Genomic DNA, 24,387 nt, shown 5'->3' with positions numbered 1-24,387 from the left:
AAATTTTTCCAGAATTACCAGGGAAAAAATTTATGAATTTTCTGGAACTCTCTCAAATCCCTACCCAGGCAGAACTTCGTAAAGTTCATGGATTGTTTTGAGGAGGAAATATTGGCCTGAAGAGGTGGGGCAAGGAGCAGCCTATAATTTGAGGACCTATGGGCAAACCAAAGTCAAACTAATTATTATATTTAAGATCTCTGTAAATAGTGCCATTTTATAATTCTTTGGAAGTACCCTGTCTCAAAATATTTCTCCAATCACTTGTCACTATAGGATATTTTTCACCGTTTGTTTCTTTGAGTCTTGGAAAACTGTCTTTAAAAATTATAATTAAACTGTAGATACACACAGTAGACTGGAGTAGGACACTACCATGTCTGGCATGGAAGACTATGAGACCCAAACTATAATAGAGGCTTTTTCAGAAGAAAAGTAAATATGTGACAATAGCAGACAAATTGAGCCTATTTCAGTTTTGTAGTGTGCTAATTTGGAGGACAGACTCTTGGGGAGTAGTCTAAAATAATCTGAAAGAAGTGTGGCTGTTGTCATATACATAGGGAATCAGATTCAATTTGTGCCATTATTGTTGACACTTATTAAGTAAAATTAAATTAAGTGAAAGGATGGCAATCATCGTTCAAGACTAACCTGAAATGTATACTCATAACTGATCACTTGAAAAAAATTATTAAATTCTTAAACTGAAAATAAAATGAATTTTACTGGTTAGGAACTTATTTCTATGAATAAATTATGTTGTTATTTTGAGAAATGAATTAACCCTCTGAAAGAGGGTTAATTACTCTCAATACTATGTCAGTGGATTTTATAAATAATTATTTATTTTTGTATTATAAAGAAACTTAATTAATTTGTTGCTGTCTGTGTTTGCCATGAAATAGTACTTTTCTAAACATCCTATATTGAAAGAAAACAGGATTCGGCAATAATAATTTTAGTTCATTCTCTTTGTGTACTTCTGAAGATGCTCAGGAACACCATAATTAGCTATACCAGATACTTTATTATTTTGGTATTAGAGAATGGAAGGAATTGATAACTTTTCAGGCAAATAGTTTTTTTAAAGAGCCAGTTTAAAAAAATACAGTATAAATAAAAGTAATATACAGACAGTTTAACTTCTGAACATGGAAGAGGAAGTTTTATTAGGTAAAAGCAATTGATTTAAAAATGTAACAAAAATTCTCTATGTAACCCAATAACTCCATTTTATACTAATTACAGAAAATAATCACATTATAGGATGCATTTATATCACTTATTATTGTAATTCATTACATTTGTATTTTAGTACAGTCAAAATTTAAGCCATATTTATTTTGCGAATCAAGTTCCAGCAGCCAATTAAAAATTATTTGTTAAGTCTCTACTATATTGATCTAGTACCTTTAATTATTAAATCTATTTATATCTTTTCTGTTTCCTATTAGAATTCTGCAGTTCTATATGCTTCCTCATGTTCCCAAAATATATTAACTAGATTTTTAAAGAAACAAACACTCTCCTAAACTTATTTATTAAAGCAGTTGAATTCCTATGAATTTGAAGTCTTTAGTGGATTTCTAATCTCCCTTCTTGCTCCTCTTCCTACTATCCCGCTGTAATTAACTTTTCTGATTTTTGTTAATCTAATTACTAGAATGAATATTCAAGTTATCATTCTACTTTATAGCTATAGATTTTAAATTACTTAACTTCTACATATACTATTATGTATACTCTAAGTTAGGTCTCTTTATGTAACTCCTTATTAAAATATTTGAATAGGCATAAAAACAAGCATTTCTGAAGACATGTAACATCTTGATATTGCACAAGAAACAAAAGTAACAATAACAATAATAATAATGGGTATACAGTTAACCAAAAGCAAAACTACAAGTACTCACAATAAGGAAATAATATGGCTGTAAGATTCATGTGGCTAAGAAATGTGTGTATGAGTATATATAAAAAACAAAGTATTTGTAGCCAGGTTAAAATTTCACGAAACATTTTACTTCCCCACGAAAGTTTTTAAAACACCTTAAACTTTTGTTTCACTCAATATGTAGTTAAATTTTATCTTGAAATTTGAAAACTGAGACACATGGTGCTATACATTAATATCAAGAATAAATGTTTAACAGAAACTCACGTCTTATTAGCTTATATTACTAAGTTTAAGACACATTCTTTTTGGTTATCTATGATATGTGAAAATTTACCAATATTGAAGTAATAGCATTTCTGGTTTTCCTTTAAGTTAACAGATTAAAAAGGGAGTTTCATCAATATTAATAACCAAATAATCAAGTTTGTAACATATACAGTGAAGAAGGGCGAATGTTACATTAACAGTAATAACTAGATTATCTTATTAAAATATTGGTCTTACTTTTTTCTCTGTACCTACATTTTTTATTTATACTCTGCAGATTTGGGGATGTAATTTTTTTTTTAATTGTCTAAATGTATTTCATAATAAATAAATTCTAATTCAGATTATTTTAAATTTAGAATTATATGTGTTTACATAGATATATGACTATCTCTATTTATAATATATTTATAGTAGCCTAGCAAGCCCTTTTATTCTAGAAGGGACCCTTGAAGACAATTAGCATATAAAATTTCATTTTAATGTAGCTTTGACCACTGATTTCCCACAAATACTATAAGAGTCACCATGAATCAATTTTGTCACAACAAAGTGATTTCAAAGTGATCTTTACTGAGTTTTCTTGGATCCTTGCAACTGGAACTTTTGGGCTTGATGAGGTTTGTCAGGAAGACAGAAAAGATGGTGTCACTTCAGATCTGATATTCCTGGGTCTGGACTTAAAGATTATCTGTTGAAGATTGATTCTTCCCCATGTCCTCTCCAAATTCAGATCTCACTTCTCCAGAGGTTTAGAAGGCCCTATTTCACCACTGCCACACAGAAAAAGACAAAACTCAAGAAAAATAATATTACAAGTTGACTGTTCTACAAGACACAACACAACATAATTCTTAGGCCAGAATTTCATGACTTTTGGCATCAGGCCAGTTCAGTGTTAATAGAACAAAGAATGGAAACAAAAGCTTAGTTTCTAGAACTTAAATTTATTTAATTTATTCCCCAATATAACTCATCCTACCCTTCAAATACAAGGTGTTATTATTACTAATATAATTTTTCAACTGTAGGGGCACTTTTTTCTTGCATGATCTAAGCAAGAAAGAATGGGTAGGGCACATAAATATGTAACATAAAAAAGATAGGAGGTCAGCTGGGTAGGCGAAAATAGGCAGTAAGCAGTTAAGTGTTTTCCTTCAAATAAAATAATTTTACAATGTACTTTAAATTATTAATGGCAAATCTGGTTGAAACATAGATCTAAAAAATTCAAAAGTTCATGTTCTTTTTTACTAAGTGCTTTCAGCCATCAAGCTAACACTGTTTTCTTCAAATATTAAGTGTTGTATACACTCTGCAAATGAAAATAAAGTATACACACACACACACACACACACACACACACACACACACACTTCCAGAGGAGGAGTTCTTCAAAGTTCCACGTTATAACTCTCCTAACCTGCTCCAGTGATTCTGGGTAGAATAATATTTTTTGCAGGAATGCTTTGCCTTAATTTTAAAAAGAGACTGTCTCTTAAAACACTTTTTCCCATGTCAGAGAACATATAAGCATTTGAGAGATGATTTTCATAACCTATGCTGATTCTAATTGGTATAAGCGATTGTTTTAAAGCAGGGGTCCCCAACCCCCATGCCATGAACTGGTACTGGTCCGTGGCCAGTTAGAAACCGTGCCACATAGCAGGAGGTAAGCAGTGGGCCAGCAAGCGAAGCTTTATCTATATTTGCAGCTGCTCCCCAGCATTAGCATCACCGCCTCAGCTCCACCTCAGATTATCAGACATTAGATTCTCATAGGAGCACTGGTCGCTAGTGCCAAAAAGGCTGGGGACCGCTGCTTTAAAGTAGAATAATAACAACATAGTAACTTTTAAAATAAAATTTAACTGGGGGCTTCATAGGCTGCCTACCTAACTCTATCCCTGTCTCAAACCAATGAAGTTATGAAAATTTTCTCACATAAAATTTCTTGACTCTGAATTGGAATCATGTCCTTTACTTTTTTGTCATCTTTTGATCCCTAGGGTTTTCTGTGATTTCTAAATACAGTGATGATTAGTACATTGGTAATTCAATTCAGAGCCAAATACTGAATTATAACCTTCACACCATCTTTTTTTGTCAGCAAATAAAAAAGATAATGAGAAATTATAATGGCTTCCTGCCCCCTAGTGATCTGTGATGGATTTTGATAGGAAAGAACCAGTCTGTGACTAATGGATCTCAATGATTTGGTTCTCCTAAATATAATAAACTTAAATTAGGATTTAAACTTCTTAATGCTAAAGTCAACTAAGCATGTACATACAAATACTTAGGTGGTATTAAATTGGTTCAAAATTAGCATGAATTTATAAGCTGTTATTGTCATTTAGTTCATATTTGTATTTACCAATACAGACATGAACATTCTAAATCCTTGCATTTTTGCCTCTTGACAGCATATAAGTTTATAAGTAGCTAAATTTCATCTGGTTTTAGCATGAGACTCTACCCATGTTATTAAGTAATATATCCTTGAGTTTGATAGAAAGCCATGAAAGAGGGTCACCTAAATAATTTTATAGACATTACCCATGGAATCTTCACTGTCTTGTTCTTCTACACTAACTTAAAAAATAATATTTGGCAGATAGATCGTTAAAGTAGTATATTTAACATAGTAGTAGTAAAACCTATTATACAGGCTGTAGAAATCAGGCAATAGATGCATAAAGTTAAAATCAGATTTGATTGGGAGGGGACTGTTTCACTTAAACCATTAAATAACTGTTTACTTGTTTAAAATTTGCAGCTTGGTTAGAGCAGATATATATATAGGGTGTTGTTTCCTGGAATTATCTTTCGCTTCTTTTCAAGTAAAACTTTTTAAGTTTACACTAGAAGTCCATAGATATTGTTGGTAAATTAAATTATAAATGGCTAGAAAAACCTACTTTGTTTTTAGGCAGCTTGATTAGGCACCTCTATAAACTTTAATCAAATGAATCACAATACATTTTGTTTTGTTTTTTAACCAAAGAAATGAAAAAGTTCTTATCCACATAATCTGTTGAGGTAAAAAAGAGGGAACTGGTTATTCTGGGGTCCAGATTTTTTTAGGAACATTTTCAAATAATTTGAGTTATTCAACTTATTAGTCTGATAACCAGTGATTGGTGGGAGAAATTAAAACATAAAGGTAGGGAATAGGGAAAACAGAGTGGGGAAAAGTTCAGAGGCAGAAATATGGAAGTTGAATTCAAATTTTTATTGAGCACCAATCATGGGCCCGCAAAATGGCTGACAATACCACTAAATGTTTTACGTTTAAATAAAGGAAAATGAAAACATCAGTATTTATCTTTATTTCTAAAACATCATTCTGAATGACCCAAATAAAGTTTTGGTTTTGACTGATATATTTTCACATTAACATGTTCATTAGGTAACCCACTATTTTCAGCTGCCTTACCAGGCACAGCAGATGACAGGTGATGAACAAGGAGCAGAGTCTCGTACAAGCTTAATCACATGTATTCCTAGGCTGAAAGGCCCTTCTTTGTATTTCTTGGTAGGTGGAGTATGTAACTAAGTGCTTAAGTACAAGAATGTAGAAATCAGATAGGTCTAGGTTCAAATTCCAGCTCTAGTATTTAGTTTCTGTATGGTCTCAGGAAAAAATACTCAGCCTCTCTGAACCTCAGCCCCCTATCTGGAAAATTAGAACACTTACCTCATAAGGCTGTGAGGATTAATTAAAATTACATGTGTAAAGCATTTAGCAAAGTAGATAGAGTACTAACTAAGTGGAAGCTAGGTGAGTGCCCTAGGATGAATGGATCATGGGGTTTCCAAATCTGGCCTGCTGCTTCAAGTTTTTAACACCAAATATAACTCTACTTGCTCCATTTCCCTGGCATTCATCCAGTTTACTGCACTTCAGGTATTTAAGGAGATGGGTGACATTCCATAAGGATATGTTCCCACAGAGCTTTTCAGTATCCTGGAATCCTAGGCAATATTAATGTTAGGGTGCCTACTAGCATTTATCACTGAGAAGCATTTATTACACAGGAGGTGGGGGTAGTAAGGAAAGATACAAAACTGATCAAAGTAGATTAATGGCAAAAAATTTAACTCATTAACCCATTTAAAATTAAGAAAAATACCAATTTCTTTATTTTCAGCTATGTGTGCGCATACATATATTTTTTTTTTTTGTTTGAGTGTACCGATTTAGCTTTTTGTTAATAACAATAACATTTTTGTTTAACCGTTATATTGGTTCTTTGGGGGATTTTCCAGAGGTCTATTAATTATGGAAGTTCCTTAAGTGACACAGAGAAACAGGTCGTTTTCACCAGGAAGAAAGTTGCCAACCACCACCTCTCTTCCCGCTTTTTAAAAAATTTGGTATATTATCTCAAGTAGTTAGGCATATCCTTAGCATGTTCATAATAATTGTTTCATTAGGCATTCTATAGCTCTGATGGAATTTTAATCTAATCAAATTATTTTAACTGGTCAAATTACTTAAATCTCTACTCACCTATAAAATTTCAAATGTTCTATTAAACTTTGATATCTTGTTCATTTTTTTTGTTCTCAGCTACATTACTTAAATATTTTTCACATCAGTCTATTATCTTTTCTTTTAATTGGTGTTGACCTCCCTAGCAAACTTCATTTAATTCATTTTTATCACTAGCCCCTGGAATCCTTTTTTTTAATTTCACATATTAAAAATTAGCCACGTGTCATTTTACTTATGTCATTTCTCTGAATATTTTTACTTTTAAAAATATGGGAGAGACTGAGACAAATTTCTGAGTCCTAATCCACTGCAACTTGGTTGTGCTTTATTAATCTCTGAAATTCTTAGTTCTGTTTGCCAAAGAATTTAAACACCTGAGTTGCACTGTAATTCGTGGCAAGCTTGTTAGGCACTGATTCATTCCTTTGATTCTTCCAGAATTTCTTGCTGGAGAACAAAAGGCCTTTTAAGCAAGACTGTGTTTGTGAGACAGAAAGAGAAATAAGATTCCACATATATCTATCTAGATTTTCCTTTTATTTTTAGATTAGGAGTCTGATCAAATTTAAAGGCAGGAGGAGCTAGCACGTTCCACAACCTTGTCTTCATAGCACTGGTGGGCAAGAAACAATAGTAAGGAGTTAAAGCTTTGTAGCCCCACCCCACGAGAGAGATGGAAAAAATGAGAGGAAACTGGGTTGGAGAGAAGTGTTGGATATTTTCATTCCTCCTAGTTTTAAAAGGCAAGTAGTCTTTACATGGACTGTTTGCCTTAACAAGGAAAACTACGTTATAAAGAAGCCCGTGCTGCCCTGGAGCTAGTGCCAAAACAGAAGGTATGTGTCCTGTGTAACATGAAACAGAAAACAACATCGTTGAGGTGTGGCTTTGTGAAACTGTGAACATCACAGTTATGTAAAATTAGATTTTATGGTTAATGTTTATACATTTGCTTGCTAATTGTTGGCTGTTAGTACCTGTCAAAACAGTAAGCTAAACCCCTCTTTTTAAAATGGAGTAGACAATCCATTAGTAAATGGATTGGTAGAGGTGGTAGCATTTAGAAAGAACCCCGCTCGCTCTTCAATGGTGGGAAAGTCAATGCAAGAGATTTCGATGAGGGTCATGTAAAACAGTGGTCCAAAGCAAATTATGTTTACTGAGATATTATGTAGTTTAGAATTTGTGAGTTTATCTTATCTCTCTACATTATTCTCTGACGGTCTCTGGGTTTGTTAGAAAACTTTATCAGGTTCCTATCAGTAATGTATATACCATATTTCAAGTTGCGTTTCAGATTTAATTACTGCTAAACTATTGCATCAGACTAAGATGATTTGCTTTTCCTGCTATGTGGCTTTTAAAAAATTCCTGATTTCTCATTTACCTTTTTGTGTATTTCCCCCTTCTCTACTTCCCATTATTTTAATACTGCATGGTCCCTATACTATTCCTGTTCTTACTTAATAGCCTAAACATCTCCCCACAAATCTCTGAGCTCACACTGTGCTAATACTACTCTATCAACTAAATCTGTGCTAGTCAATAAATCTCTTAAATCTCTTGGCAACTTGTTCTTTTATGCAAATTATATACATAAATGACTTGCATATCTTAAAAAATTTGATGTGTAAAGAAACAATGTTGTTAGTGTTCATAATCACAAAATTATACTTTTAAATATAGGAGTTATTTAGAATCCCTTTCATTATGAGGAGGGTATTACAATGTAAGTAATTCACATTAAAAGTTATTCTATCCAATAGTTGTGTTTATTGGTGGGTCAGTTTTCCCAAGTGTTTTAATTCACATGTAATTTACGTAGACCCTGTATTAGCAACAACTAGGAGTAATACTATTTTAACTAAAAAATTAAACTTTTCCCATTTATATACTGTAATTATTTTATAATCCTCAAATTTTGAAATAATAATAAAGCATGGTGACAGACTGCAATTTGCCACAACACATTTTCTCCAAATATTAGATAGTATAAAACACAAGACATTGTTTGCACACTCTACTTTTATAGAACAACCAGATTTATAATTGATTTATTTTATTAGCTTTATCAATATACATGGCAGCTTTCTCAAATCTCAAAGTTCCAAAAGTATGTAATTTTAAAAGTGAAAAATCATTTTCCTTTAGATGTCATATTCTTAGAGAACTATTAAAGTCTATTTAAAAACAAAAATAATTGATAAACACACTTTAGAAATCAGAATATTTTAAATTATTTTAAGTGAATACAAGATATGTCTTTTTAATTAACTATCATAGTTAAATTTTATACCACAAAACAAAATGACTTGTCCCTTATTAATTTCTCAGGTGGGGTAAAGTCATTGGGTTTTATACTTAATATAAGTTTTAAATGTGATTATTAAATGATATTTTATCAATTATAGGAAAATATTCATTTATAGGAATTTCGTTAGGTCCATCAATCTCTTTAGGCCAAGTTTGAGCCCATGTCAACCTTCAAGGTTAGATTCAGTGCACCTAACCTGCCTAATAAGAATATGAATTTCATTAATAAGAAGGGGGAACACACAGTGGCTAAATCACTGTTCAACTTTCCAAAAAAAAAGAAAAAGCTAAAAGTGAATGGGATAGTTTCATATAACTAATTACTTAAAAAAAATTTTATTTAATTTAAATAGAAATTGCCAATAATACTGGGTTTAAAATTTCATAGGATAACCTTAAAAAAAAAAAAACCACATAGAAATAGTGAAGTCATCACCTTATTGATAAAAACTAAAGTTTAATAGTCATTGAAGGGGTAACAACCACTTGTAGTCTACATTTAAAAGTAACTTTAATCATAACTAAAACAAACTAAAACCAAATAATTCTATTAAGAAAAAGCAAAAAAGATAAACATTTAACACCTAAACTGTAGATACTTAAGATCCTAAACAAAAATATTTAAGAAAAAAGGGCCTTGAAATTTTTTTCCAACACTTCATCTTAGAAAATCAGTTTCTAAATAGCTCATATCCTTTGCTTTGGTGTTTTATGTAATATTAACTAAACATTAGTACAGTAGAAATTCACTTATGTTCTTTTCAAATGCTTGGCATTATAATGTGATCTCATATCTTTCCTCAAATTAAATTTTGCTCCACATATTCCACATGTATACAGATGAACATCCATGTGCTGTTCCAACTGTTCATTATTTGGGAATATCTGAAAGCAGACCTGGCATATAGTCTCACCAGCAGATAAATGAGAAATCATATGCCGTACATGGTCATGTTTTCTGAAGTTTCCTTGATCACAAATGGAACAGACATACCTGGCCATGCCTTTGTGCATATCATTGTGCAGGCGCAACTGACGTTCTCTTAAAAACTGCTTTCCACATGTCTGACAAACAAACTGTTTTTCCTTAGTATGAACAGTATAGTGTTCTCTTAGGTGACAGCGTTGATAAAATCCTTTTCCACACAGATTACAAAAATGCTTTCGTCTGTGATCTCTTTCATTTTCTTCCATGATGGCACTTTTAAACATATCTTGGTCTAGGCAGCTAGACATATGTTCAACCACTAGATTTTCAGTTTCAAAACGCTGGCCACAATTCGGACACCGAAAAGGACAGGCAGAATGTTTAAATAACTGCTTTTTTTGGATACTGTTTATCTGGAAATGATTGTCTCTAAAATCATCCAACATTTCAACAAACATGTCTCTTATTTCAGACTGCTCATCAGGATTCTCTTCCATGTCCATTTTCTCCTCAGTATTTCCTAACCCATTCATTGTCAGATCTTGAGGTTCTCCACACCTTTGAGCATGTTCTTGAAGTTGTCTACCTTTAACAAGTATCTGTCCACATTTACCACATGCACAGATATTTTCAATGTGTTTGGCTAAGTAATGAGATGACAGGTCTTCCTCGGTTATTGTGAGTCCACACAGCTCACAAGATGCATTTTCAGTATCCTCTTGTATTGGACTGCTGTTGTTAGGGGGCCTCATATTTTCTAAGCCACCTCTTTCATCAGCATTTATTGACATCCGAGGTTTTAGAGTTTTCCTACCACTTTTTTTAATACTGACATCTTCTTCAACATAGTATCTATAAAATGGTTCTTCAGGTTCGTCTTCTAATTCATCATTGTCAGTGGATTCATTACAATCTTTATCAGTAACTTTAATAATGTTAAAGTCTTTCAGTTCATCTGTAGGAATGTCTTCTGGCTCCATCTTAATGATGATTCTTTTTCTCTCAGCAGCTCTGCTTTTCTCTTCACTGGCTAGTTCAGACTCCACTGTGCTACTCTTTCTGCTTCCAATGGTTGAAGTCGAATCATCAGCAGTCTGGCTTGTGTCTCCTCTGTATTTTTCCGTCTGTGCAGAAAATGTTTTAGGAGAATCCTTTTCACCAAATTCAGCTTTAATGTTACTGTCTTTTCCGTCTCTAACATCTACTATTCTGTGATAAGATCTTGTGTTTTGGTATGAATGTCTGTTAGTACAGGTTAGCACATGCTCATCTAATAATTTTTCACAGCTAAAGCCAAATCCACAACTATCACAGGTAAAACTCCGTCCAAAGCGTCGTGACACACGTTCTTTTGGAGTAGATAATTTGGACACAGAACTTTTTTTACATACATCAAATAGTGGTTCAGGAAAATTACCTAATTGTAAAGACTCTTCATCAGGCTCTCTATTATGTGGTGTATTTACTGTTGAACTTGGCTCTGCACACCACTTATTGGCTTCACTGCCATTTCTAGCCACAGTGTCTTCATACATTCTTACGCCAAATATCATTTTGCTGTTGTGTTTGCTAGAAGCAGAAGATGAACATTTTGAACTAGAACAATCTGCATCTTGTATGTCTTCTAAGCAGTCAGGAACATTGTATAGCTGTAGGTAGTTCATTGCCACTTTAAACTGCTCAAAACTAGAGGGAGCTGTCATAATTTTTCCTAAATACATAAATTGCAAAATGAGATCGAAACACTCAGCACTGATTTTCATGTTGCTGAGATTCAGCTGTGCAGTACTATGCTGATGGTTCATGAAAAACATTCTAAAATAGGAGCTACAAGCAGCTAGAACTGCTTTGTGTGCTTGAAAGTAAATGTCGTCAATTGCAATACAGCAGTCACAGAGAAAACCCCATTCCCTTTGGTTGTTTAGCTGCTGAAGGACGTAGCTGCTGTGGCTGGGCTTTGCCATCTTCTATTAATTAGAGACCTATGTAAAACAAAAATATTGAAGTCAGACAAGATATCAGAAATGCATTTGAAAGAATAATTTTGATCATGATTTGTGACTTGTGTGACTTTACTATTTTAAAATCAAGGTGTGAATAGCTTTCCATTTTAATATAGCAAAACTCAATAAATAATATATACCTAAATCATTTTTTTTTAAATTTGAAGATGAAGATACCTAAACATTTATTCAAGCCTCTCATTTTAAGAAATACAAGCAAAAGTATCAGAAGCAAAAACCATCATTTTGGTTTCATTACAATTATAGGGGGAGAATGTATACCAAATTTGAAAGAAGGCACTTGTTTAAAATACTTGAAGTATGAAAGTAAATAACAAATTGAAATTTAGTAACTACATTGAAGAATATTAAAAACTTCTTAGGTGATTGATATAAAGGAATATTGCTCATTTTTACATGTGATAAGGGTATTTTGGTTGTTAAAAAAGAGTCCCTATCTTTTAGATATACATACTGATGTATTTATAGATGAAATGATCTACCTAAAGTATGCCTGAAAATAATATAGTGCGTTGAGTGTGAGGCTATAGGTGATGTAAGATTGGCCATGTGTTGATAACTAATTCTATTTTTGTATGTTTGAAATTTTCTTTAGAAAAATTCTATTAAAAAAAATCTTATTACATTTCATGGAAATGGCACCAAGTAAATAGGTTTGGTCAATGCTTTTCTCTTTTCTCAATTACTAGAGAAGCAGTAATTCTGTAGTGTTGGAATATCTTTTATTGCTTGGCATGTACTTTAGGATATAAGGAAGCAGTGGATCCATTTGGGAAGGTGGTATCTATCCATAGATTGCAAATTTTTCTTTATTTTTTGATTTTAAAAAAAGTATACAAAAGTAACACATGCTCGTTGCAATAAAGTCAAACATAAAAGTACATAAAATTTAAAACACACCTTAGGTTGCATACCTCTTCCCAGAGGTAACCTCTCCAAACACTCTGGAATGTATATCTTCACATCAGTTTCTATGGATACATAGATTCAAGAGATATTGAGTACCATGTGCCAGGGACATAGTTTTCCTTTATTGTTTTTATTTTTTAAACCTAAATGGTATCATACTATATATTCCTTTCTGCAAGTAGTTTTCTTCATTTAACAACATATGGTAGACACTATAAATGTTTTTAATGTAGGGACTTGACTTTGAATAAAGGAGAAGAAAATATTAAAAGCACTAGAAGTCCTATCTATTATACTATAAATCTAAAATAAGATCCAATTTCCACCTCATTTTTAATCTATATACATAAAACTTCAGAATCTAGTTTCTACTGAAAAACAAATTCCTACCCAATTTGACTGAACATAAAAAGAACATTTAACAAGCTGTTCAGAGAAATAAAATGTTCACTCTTCAGTCCCTAAACCCTCTCTGCAGTAGTAATTAAGAGTATCTAAACTTATTTACTTCCAACTGCTTATCTGTTTATCACAGATCATATGTAGATCACATACCCCTTTTCTCCCTACTACCAAAAGATTCATCCTGCCTCCGTTTTCCTGCTTAAAGACAGAACTGCATAGGCAGGGATGTGTGTGAAATAGAACTGTTGAAATGCACTGTTGAAATGAAGGTAGCTTAAAATTGCAAACACTATGCCTTTTCTATAAGCTAGATCAAGTATTTCAAGAAGGTATGTTTCAACCTTTAGTAACTCAGATACCTGTGCTAAAACTATGAGGAATCGTGTTCAATATGTACCTAAATACAAAAAGCACAAATATATTTATCAATATGTTATTTATAACTTGAAATGCCTGGTAATAAGGAAGCTGTAAGTAAACCAAGGTAAATGCATATCCTAACATTCACTGTCATGTGGCCTTTAAAAACTGTATTTATTCATGAAGACTATAGAAGAAAATAAATTTTCAGGATAGAAAGTAAAGTAAAAACACAGGATACAAAATTATATAACAATTATATTTATATAAAACAAATCTAAACAACAAAACTTTATTCAAAGGTTAAAATGGAAAACACACACACACATGCACAAAAACGTTGACCCCCAAGCCTATTTTACGTAGAGTGAGATTTCTAGGTCTATAGGCATTTTGTAGGATTTAGAGACTTTTAATAAAAATAACAAATCAAAGAGAAAGAGGCACAAGATAGATATTATCTCAAAATTTTTTTTCTAGTGTAAGAGTTGTTTAAATGAAACAAATTTGTTCAGAAGATAATGAATGCCCTGCGTGGAAGCAGGGACAAAATCCTGTTGAGGACTGTATGGTACAGTGAAAAGAGCATAGGCTTTGGATAAGACAGATCTAAGTTCCAGTGTAGTTTGCCCCATTGGGTAACTCATTTATCCTCATTGCCCCCAAGTTTCCTGGGCTGTCAAAGTGCTTGAAATAATGATATGAAGGGCTTAAAGGTTTTAAGGACCTTTCTCATCAAAATGAAAACAATTTTATGATCAGCAACCAAAATTAACGCAACTACACAGAAAACCAATATGACAAGCACATCTGTAGCTACTGTCACAATTCAATTCAATTAGTGAAAATACATACATTCTGTTAACAAAAACAAGACAGTAAAACAAGAGACTTGAGAGCATTTTAATGTATATTTATTAATTCAACAAATGTTTACTGAGTGTTTTGGTATACCTGGCACTGAAGAAATACTGAGAATCAGCAATAACACAAGTATTCTGTAATCTCAAAGACATATCATGGAGAATTTTGACTTTTTCTAAATTAAGGACTCCATTCAACATGTACTCAGTAAAGTGCCTACTCTGTGGAAGGCTTCATGCTGTGGTGGAAAGAATAAGGGATCTGGGTCAGAAAGGCCTGGGTATGAATCCCACTCTCTTTATATGTCTCTATTTCCACCTTCCCCTTATAGACCTTGAAGCTGAACAAGTAATAAGTCTGAAATTAATGCTAAAACTACAGCTTCAAGGCTGACCTAGATCTGCAGTTTCATCAATACCATTATGCAAATGTCCAAGTTCTGAGTAAAACTAATTTTAGGTAGAGTGACTTTTAACAGCAGTCATTCACATATTAGTACCATCAACTTTGTTCTTGTTACACCTCATTCAGAAAAGCTTAAAAAAGGCTTAATAACACCCAAAAAAAGGGGTTGGCGGTGGAGTCCAAGGTGAGGGATCTAAATACCTGTGAGACTTTTAGCTCATCTCTTGAAAATAATTTTTGCATTAAAATTTTTATAATTCATTTACTTATAAATGAAGTATAAGTTGTATTAATTAAACAATAAATTTTACTCAAATTCCAAAAGAAGTTTGCTCTTTACAAGTTTTTGATATCCTTAATGCTACCAAAAACACTAAGTAAACTTTGTTATAGTAAAGCTATATAAACAGTTTTAAGTAAAATGATTGCTTATACTTCAGCTGTTTTTATTTTTATAACTGCAATCAGTGGTTGCTTTTGTGTTACAAGATATATCACTGGTAGAAAAAGTTTATTTCAGCTAGATACCCAGTATGCATGCAGTTCTCCAGGAAAAATAAGGAGTTAGGTAATAAATAATTTGACAGTGAATTTTTAAAATTTTGAAAAAGTTTACCAGCTCATCATTGCACATTAAGCAATTTAGATATACATAGGCTTTTACAGCATAGAGAGATTTAATCTAGTCCAACATTATTATTGATAGAAGGGCAAAGGTCTAGGGCTATTAAACAATGCATCAAGAGTATAGCCAACTGTGACAAAGCAGGTACTAGGACTCTTGACCACCCAGATGGGTACTAACTACTACTGTACAGTTGTTACTACATATTCCTGGATATTATGCAGTGTGGCATTCTCCAGGAATACTCAACCAAGGACTATGTATGAGTTCTTAATGCAGGGTTTATTGGCCGGGTGCTTTTGCACAAGTGACTTCCACCATCTGAACTCTTATTTGTAATGTGGATTTAGCTGTATATATGCATCTAGTCTTAGCCAGTAGACGTGTTCCCTAAATTACACCGTGTAAGCTATTTCAGTAAATTTCACACTGATATAGTAAGGTTTCAGAAATACTTTTCCTTCATTGCTAAATCTCTTAAATTGGAAAAAACAGTTTTGCTGGAAATTTCTTTTGTCCAAGCCTTAGTCAAATGATAATTTAAAGGTCTATAAGTAAGCATATAAAGTGAATGAAGTAACTTAAGGATATTTCTGAGTTGACTCCTTCTCTAACACAAATAATCACCATCGCCTTCTACTATGTCACAGACTTGCCTTACCAAGGAGGCCCCTGAGGACGATTTGCACAGCTTCAGTGAGTCTGCAGCAGAGCCTAGCGTCGGACTCTCAAGTGCGCTAATCTCTGAACTTAAATTACTTCTAGATCTCAAAAGACATTTCAATATATACATTATTTCCTCATACCTATTTCTATGTCTTATCTGATTGAATGCCCGGCTTTACTTTGAGCACTTTTTAAGAAGCCTGAAATGTAACGAAAAGATTCTCTTATGTTTATAAATCAGAGTTTCAGAACACATTGAACACTTATAATCCTAATACTGCATACAGCATTGAGGTGGACGGTGAAGAAGGATAGTATGCAATAGAGCTAATTACATGTGAGGGAATCAATTTTAAACCAAGATGCAATTTGAGAATAATTAAGTACTAAATTATATTGAATAAAGTTCAGCAAGAGTTTAGAAAGAGAAAAGCATGAATTATACTAAGACTGTAGGTTTTAGGAAGGATGTAGTATTTGAGTGAAGCCTTGATGAATGAGTGGCATAGAGAAAAACAGAAAGCAAAGGGAAAGGTATTTCAGTAGTTTGCATAGGTGTCTATATAATTGAGGAGAGGTACACAAGAGCATAAACAAAAGCTTGGGAATGTAATGGGAGGGAAGGTAGATTTGTTTTGCTGGCCTTACTATCAATGTGCCAGGCTCTAGTCTAAGCAAACGTGTGCATGTCATGTGTATTATACATACGTATGTATGCATGTAAATATTATCATTTTATCATTTAATCCCCATAACAAATCCTACAAAGTAGGTAATGTTTTAAGACTCATTTTCCAGATTAAAAAAACAGAGGCACACAATGTTATATAACCTTCCTATGGTTTCAGAGAACTTGGTGAAATTAGAACACAAGCAATATCACTCTTCAGCCTGACATCATGGCCTTAACGATTTTGCTACCTATAAAAATAAGGTCACCTCAGCAAAATTCTTTCATAGAATACTATTTTCCCAGGGTATACAGCCCAATATCTAAATTTAAACTTAAATTCTTTAGGTTTCCTCCTTGAAGTTTTCAGGAAAAACCAGTTGTAGAGGCTTCTGAAGGTTTTACTTCAAGGCACTTAAATGACAGGCATGATCAAGTTTAGAAAATTTAATTCACTTTTTAGAGCAGGCGTTCTGGCTGGTCATTAGACTGCACAGTCAGTACTTAGTACAGGAAGTCCTGAAATTATAATTGTGTTACATTCTAAAACTTTATTTTTAAGTTAGTTATTTGGAACTTGAAATACATATTCCCATAGAAACGATGCTATAAATGATGGCTCAGTTCTATGCTCACACCCTAAAATCTTTAAAAACCCTAATGTGGCTGTATGTTAGTCCTAACAGTGCTGCTGTATTATATCATTAGCACTGACAGAGGTATAGTAGTGCAGTGCTTAATTGAACTCTCAAAGACAGGGACGAGGCTTGATGGCTTTTGTGTTCCCTGAGCCTAGCGGACTCTTCCCACATATTGGCACTTAATGCATGCTTTTTAAGTGAAAGTATTAAATAAGAGCCAGAAAGCAGACATTGAAAGATTTGAATAATAGCTGTATCTAGTACTAAACTTCTTTACATCTCTAAATCTGCTTTCCTTATCTATAAAATACAGATAATCATACTCCTCAAAGGACTCTTGGATAGAAATGATGTTTGTCTTTTCAATCCAAGCATAATATGATTCTTCTTAAATATTAATGTCATCATTGTGAACATAGTTCATACAATTTTACAAAGTGATCAAGTTCAATCTGCTGATTTACAGATGAGAAAACAAACTGAGGCCCTAGGAAGTTACGCGACATCCTCAAAGTCATATCTAGTTTTAGTGGCTGACAGGATGGGACTTTGGTGTCCTTAATCTTGGTCTAGGGCTCTTCCTACTGTTCTAACTGCAGCCCCAAGTACAGCACTCCTGACTATCTGCTTTCTCCTCTGCATCAATTGTTTGGCTGAAATAATGAGCTGGGGGTTGTTTGTACCTACAAAATAGCCTAAGACAGTTATACTTTTGGAGATTGTGGTTTGTTGGTTGGTCAGTATTTTTCTGTCTCACTGCCTTGTGACACCAACAGCTGTCACTTCTATGAGGCAGGCTGAGCTCTTGCTGCCCAGCATTTCAATATTATGGGTTATGAAATGAAGGCAAAAATTTATCAAAACTGAATCTACATAGATAATTTTTTATAAGAACTTAGGGTTCTATGAGTTAAAATAAGGCTTTAATACTTGTACTTTGTTCCATCTATTTTAACTGAAAAGCAATAAATTGCCTTATTCTTTTGCTTCAGCCCAGGGCACCTCATGGCTGAGGTTGCCAACTAAATAAACTTCTGAATAACTGAGGTGTTTCTTTAGTTAAGCAGCATTAAGAGATTTATCCACACAGAGAGCAAAGGTAATAAAGTGGCTTCTGAGACATAGCTCTCTCCCTCCAGGGGGTTAAATAAATTTTATTTATCCAACCAGTCTCTGTATATTGATCTGTTCATCCTGAAGAGGCAACATGGCATCTTCTGACCACCAGAGGGCACTGTGTGAACAGTAGGCTTCTCAGCAAAAAGCAACTTCATCAGAAAGCCCCTTTTTGCACGTGGCATTCATATTCTTAGAGTTCTTTTTGTGAAACTTCTATCTATTCCAAAATACTCGCTCTGTGACTTTGTCTGGGACCCACCTAAAACTGTTCTACACCTGCAGTCTCTGTCTCAGCTGGCACCACCATGTACTAGTCATCCAGGCTACTTGGGAGTCAGCTGGGTCTCCTCCCTCAAAATTAAGTCTTGTCAATTTCTCACTAAATATTTCTCAGATCTGCCCCTCTATTTCTTCCTTACCTTCCTTGCTTTCCTGAGGCCAATATCATCACTCCTGAGTTATTACAACAGGCTCCTTAATTGGACTCTCAAATCCAATGAAAATCTGCTTAAACCCTCTATGGTTCCCTCCACATAGACTAAAGTACAAACTCCTTAGCAAGGCATACAAAGCCCTCTGTGCCCACCCATCTAGTCTTATTTTGCTACTTCCTGCTTCAAACTTCATGTTCAACCAGCATAAAATTGTTTGCCTTCCCACCCCCGACCCCTCATTTCTTCATGTATTTTACCTCAATTTTTAGTCACGCTGATTGGTTGTTCTGTCTGAACCTCCCATATCATTTAATAATCAGTTTATAAACTCCGGAAAGCCTTCTGTAACACCTCCCTCTCTACTATTTTAGGTTTTGATACTACTGTATATTGTCCCCTCATTTTGCACTTATTACACTATATTTTAATCATCACAACAGCAGCATAAAGTAGGTGTTAAAACATAAGCTAACCAGGCTGCCTGGGTTCAAATTCTGGCTCAGCCACTTTTAGATGTGACCTTGAGCAGGTTTCTTAACCAATTTGTTCCTCAATTTTCCCATTTGAGAATGAGGATGGTAATCTTTCCAAGCACTTAGACTTATTTATTTGTAAGGCAGTGTCTATCATGGAGTAAGCACTAAGTAAGAATTGGCTCCCCAATTTTCTACATATTGGTCTCCCCTCTAGATTATGAGAAACCTGAAGGTAAGGATTTGGTTTGTTAGTTTCTCTGCAACATATGTATTCAGTAAATACTGCTGAATGAATAACTGGTGAGGCAGCTCTCTCTATGATGATGGGAACTACCCTGTTTCCAATTTCATCATTTGATTTTTTAAAATTCTAACCAAAAATCTTGAAAATTTCACTTTTATCTAATTAAGTCAATGAAATGAAACCAATAAAAAGCATATAAAAAGTGTGTTCATTCTAAGAAGCTTAACTCCATTCTTAAGCCTTAAATCTATTCAAGATTTAAGGTTCCCCCTCATCCCAAAGCACCTAACACAGCAAAAGCCTTCATACTTTTATACATGCTATTCTCTTTGCTTAGAACCTTTTGGTGATGTCCAGGTCACGTTCTTCACAAAGTTTTTTTTCTGATCCCAGGGGAAGGCAGATGACCCTCTTCTGTGTTTCCGAAAAAGCCTGTACCTACAACTATAGGGTGACAAATAATGTATCATCCAAATTGGGATGCTATATCTATCACCACACTCATAGCAGGGATTATAATTATGTTGGCTCCCCTGCTTTGCTAAAAGTTGCTTGAGATCAGGGCACTCAGACATCACTGTATATCCTTTGAGCCTCTAACAGTTGCCTAATATTTGATCACAATGAATAAATGTTGATGTAGGTAAATTTTATTTTGCTTATCAATGTTTTGCATTATTTCAATCATGGCAACTTTTACATAGTGATGAAAAATTCACAAAGCAATTTTCCATACATTATACAACTGGTTCTCACAACAATCCTAAGGAAGATATTTTTAATATCTTAATTTTGTGAATGAGGAGACAGGTTCAGTGGTTGGTATTTAAGTACTCATCTCATAAGTAGAAGATGGGACTCGAATTCTGACTCTTGATTCAGAGCACTAAGTTTCAGTTTTATAAACCAGACAACACTCTTGCCCGCAATGACAATTAACTGAAGTGTCCCTGTGAAACATTCTGAGCCTCCCAGAGTAACCAGTATTCTCACACTTCCCCATATTGCAGGCATATTACCCTGCCCCTTCCTGAACTCCTCTTCCTTCTGCTGACTCCCACTGCCCATCACAGCAAGCCTTCCCCTCATACTAAAGATTTAAAGTGGGGATGGAGCTTGTCAGTTACCTCGGAAGGATTACATGTATCTTACACAGACAACAACAGAAAATCTGATTGGTGATTTAATTCTTTAATTTCCCAATTTTATTTTGAAAATGATTTTAAACTCCAAGTAGTGTAAAAAACATGCATGTCCCCAACATCTTCAAATAACTAACATTGTAATTAAACTTCTATGTACTATTTTTGGGCTTTATTTTCAGAACATCATCAACTACTTCACAACTCATTCTTCTTAAATATGTCAGGCGAAGTAATAAGTGATTCTGTATTTTCCCTAAGATCTCTTGTAGTTACTACAAAAACCACAATATAAGTATAGTTAGAAATCTATCTTAAATATGTCTCATCTTCTTCCACGCCACATCTGAAAACCAGTCATTAATCCCTTTCTTTCCTTTAATTGCCCTGATATTGGCATGCTACCTCTGGATACTCATCAAGAGGAATCTTTCACTCCATATCAGCAACAGGGATATCTTGACAGTGGTCTTCATGGTAAGTATACCCAACTCCTTCCCAACTATAAATTACGTAACTCTTTACAAATATGGGGGTTTTGTTTTAATGAGTTTGGTTACTTTATAAATCAACGCATGAGAGGCTCACATCAACATTAACATTAAAAAAGTGTGAAAACTAGCACTAGCCCACCAAGATACAGTAAGTACTTCATAAGAACAGACCTAAAATAGCAGCCCTGTTATATTCAAACTCTCAAGTCTGCTACTTAATCATAGAATTTCAAATCAGCCTAATGCAAAACATTTCCTTTTCCTCTACCTAGTCAATTCTCGCCAACCTGAGCAGTGAACAGAGAACATGCGTCCATGAATCAATCATCTGACAGGCCATCCCTTCTCAGGGTGAGGCAGCCACAGCAGCACAACAGTTATGATCAAATGTTGCCTTCTCTCATTTTAAACAAGGAATTGACTATTAACAGTGATTACCTGTGGGGAGTGGGAGTCAGAATGACTTTCATTTTTGTATTTTATGTACTTCAGTATAGATTGAATTTTTACAAAGAGCATGGATTTTATAAAGTATTTCCATTTTGAGACATGAATCACTTGTAATTTGGTTCACATAAAAATATAATAAATTTCAATGTTTTATGGTAAGAAGCATTAGCACAAAAAAAATCAAGAAAACATCCTACAGAGACCAAAATGAACTCAAGCAGATATTTTTTCAAATACACCTCGATTTTTTTTTAAAAAACAACAGACTGTAGCTTAAAAATGAAAATCTATGGAGAATTTTCCGCATTTTAAAGCCACATGGTTTCCTCTCCTTTGGGCCAGAAGGTTAATATCAAAGGCTTAACACTTTTCCTGGCTGGAGAAGAGAGGTCTGAAAGCAGGCACTTTTCTCCTAAACGCTGAATGGGAAATAGTTCTAAGTACAAAAATTTAACAGTGTTAAAACAAAATCAAAACTCAAAGTCAAGAGCAAGTAAGTGGCTGAGACTGTGTTCTTGCCCTGCTAAGGTCCTGGTTAAATATGGTTTCTCTATTTCTAACAGTGATGCACCAGCTATCCGCCTCCACCACCACAGTAGGCAACTATACTGGAGGTGGAAAGAATAAAAAGGCTTCAGGAAAGGCCTGAGTTATTCTATAGATGAAAATTTGGTCATAATCAAAAAAACCTACTTTTAAAATGAATATAAAATATTAATTGATGGTTCTACTGCAGACTGTATTCTTCTTTGGAAAAAAGCATTTCACCTCCACTACAATTTTCTGTTTAAGATGAGAAAGCCCTATCTAGCTCCCAAAACCATTCAGTTATTGAAACGTTATCCGATAGCCGGCAAATGATTTCAAAAGCAAAGTTTTGAGGTTCTGATAGCCAGTCTTTTCTGATAGCCAAAAGCTTCATCTTTTTGTAGCCCAACTCTCCCCATCCTATCCATTCGCACTGACAAAGTTTCGTAGAATCTAACTTCTCCGTTTAAAAGTGATAGCTTTTTATCAGAGCAGCCTTCGCCAAATCTTCTCCAAAATACCTGAACTTCAGCTCCAGAAAATGATTCTAAGTTTCCTCAAAAAGCCTGGGACCACTCCTTGGGTTCTAGTGTCAAAGGGAAAGTTGTTCCCGGAGTAGTTTCTCTGCCGTGATATTGTATGGAAATACACTTGGGCCAGTGGACAATCTGTGCGCATCTACCAAGCTGAAGCTCGATTTAGGATTATTACACATAAAAATGCCCTGCTGTCCCCAGAAAATATCAAGACTATCACCATCTCCCTGACTCTCCTAATCTGGAAAACATCATGTCAACCTTTCAGATCACGTAGACGCGTGGCTTAGGTAGAATGGGAGAGTGGGAGGGTGGCTGAGCTCAGACCCAAGCCTACATATTTTAGTGGTAATGACTCCGGATCTACATCCAACACATTTACCCAACACTAACATAACTTTTAATAAGTTCCCACCACTGGAAGTGAAAGCACTTTCTTCCCAGGAAACAGAAGGTCTTTTCCATGGAAAATTCTTAAACCCGAAACCTACCACTTTTTACTGAACAAAAAGCGTGTGTGCCGGCAAGACGGGGTGGGAAAGAGCGTGGCAAGAATTTGCACAGCTCTTACGCCTCCTCCCTCGGAGAGCGCCCAAGTCTGCGGCCTCAGGCTCCGGGACACTTCCCCTCCCATCCGCCGCGGAGCCGCAGCTGTAAGTTTAGAGAAGCGGGCTCTGGGCATGTCAATCAACTGGGTCCTCCCGCCTTCCGTCTACACCTCCTCTCCCTTCCCCCCTCAAAAAAATAAAAGCAGAGAAAGAAAGGGAAAAGAAGGTAACTAATGTGGGAACTAGTCTCCACAGGGGATTCGCTTCCGACCGAAGGAGGCCGCACGTCCCGGACCCGGCGCGCCGGCGGGCGGCGGGATCGAGCAAGCGGCCGGGCAGCTGTCTGTCGCAGGGTCTTCGCAGCGCGTCTGCCGCGCTCCGGCTTCCCACACGGGTTGGCGCCGCTGCGGCCCCGCACTCCGCCAGGCCCGCGGCCCGCCACCCTTCGGCGCGGGCCAAAGTTGCGCAAATAGCCCCAACAACTGGCAAATACTCACCGGCCGCAGCAGGAACCAGGGGTGCGGAGATTTTAGGGAGTTTAAGGCAAATTAGCCACGGGAAAGGCGGGCGGAGGCGAAGGGGCCGCGAGCTGCAGTGGCGGCGACGCGCGGCGCTCGGGTTGGGCTGCGCGGAGAGGTTCTGGCTCTGCCAGGGACTGTGCTGCAACAAAGGACTTCCGCTGCCGCACAGCCGCGCCTGCCGCACCGCACTGAGCCGGCCCCGCTTACGCGGCGACTCCGGGTCTGCCCACCAGTTCGCTGCGGCGTCCGCCAGCCTTCCCCTCCCTCTCGCCCGCCCACCCACTCCGCCGCTGGCTGCTAGGGGCACCCGCGGTCGCCTGTTTGTTGCAACAAGTTTCTGCGTCGGGCTCCGAGGAGGCTGGCGCAACCCGCACCGCGGGGGCCGGCGTGGCGGCGGCTTGACCACCCCTCTCGCCC

General features: G+C 35.5%; 1 protein-coding gene and 1 non-coding gene across 5 annotated transcripts; one reads left to right on the top strand and one right to left on the bottom strand.

Moving 5' to 3' along the window:
• Nucleotides 1–619: 619 nt before the first annotated feature.
• LOC118601180 lies at nt 620–683 on the top strand. The gene has a single exon (XR_004950261.1). It is a non-coding gene; the product is annotated as a small nucleolar RNA SNORD2 (small nucleolar RNA).
• A 457-nt stretch (nt 684–1,140) lies between these two features.
• ZBTB1 (zinc finger and BTB domain containing 1) lies at nt 1,141–24,307 on the bottom strand. Of its 4 annotated transcripts, XM_016141748.2 has the most exons (4): nt 23,947–24,183; nt 12,834–12,904; nt 9,976–11,891; nt 1,141–2,940 (listed from the first exon to the last, which is right to left on the bottom strand). In XM_016141748.2, the coding sequence occupies exons 3-4, from the start codon at nt 11,871–11,873 to the stop codon at nt 2,904–2,906; spliced, it is 1,935 nt and encodes a 644-aa protein (XP_015997234.1). In that variant the 5' UTR covers nt 11,874–11,891; nt 12,834–12,904; nt 23,947–24,183; the 3' UTR covers nt 1,141–2,903. The 4 variants fall into 4 exon arrangements, with proteins under 4 accessions (XP_015997234.1, XP_015997235.1, XP_015997231.1 ...); XM_016141749.2 differs by lacking the exon at nt 12,834–12,904 and having other exon boundaries at nt 23,947–24,307; XM_016141745.2 differs by lacking the exon at nt 1,141–2,940 and having other exon boundaries at nt 8,707–11,891.
• Nucleotides 24,308–24,387: the final 80 nt, after the last annotated feature.

Source organism: Rousettus aegyptiacus, unplaced genomic scaffold, assembly GCF_014176215.1.
Source record: "Rousettus aegyptiacus isolate mRouAeg1 unplaced genomic scaffold, mRouAeg1.p scaffold_m13_p_3, whole genome shotgun sequence".
NCBI classification, from domain to species: domain Eukaryota; kingdom Metazoa; phylum Chordata; class Mammalia; order Chiroptera; family Pteropodidae; genus Rousettus; species Rousettus aegyptiacus.
Note: the sequence above shows the minus strand (reverse complement) of the source record. Positions and strands in the feature narration are given on the sequence as shown.

Coding starts and splice junctions, on each gene's coding strand:
- ZBTB1 (XM_016141746.2), bottom strand. CDS start 11,873: ATGGCAAAGCCCAGCCACAGCAGCTACGTCCTTCAGCAGCTAAACAAC.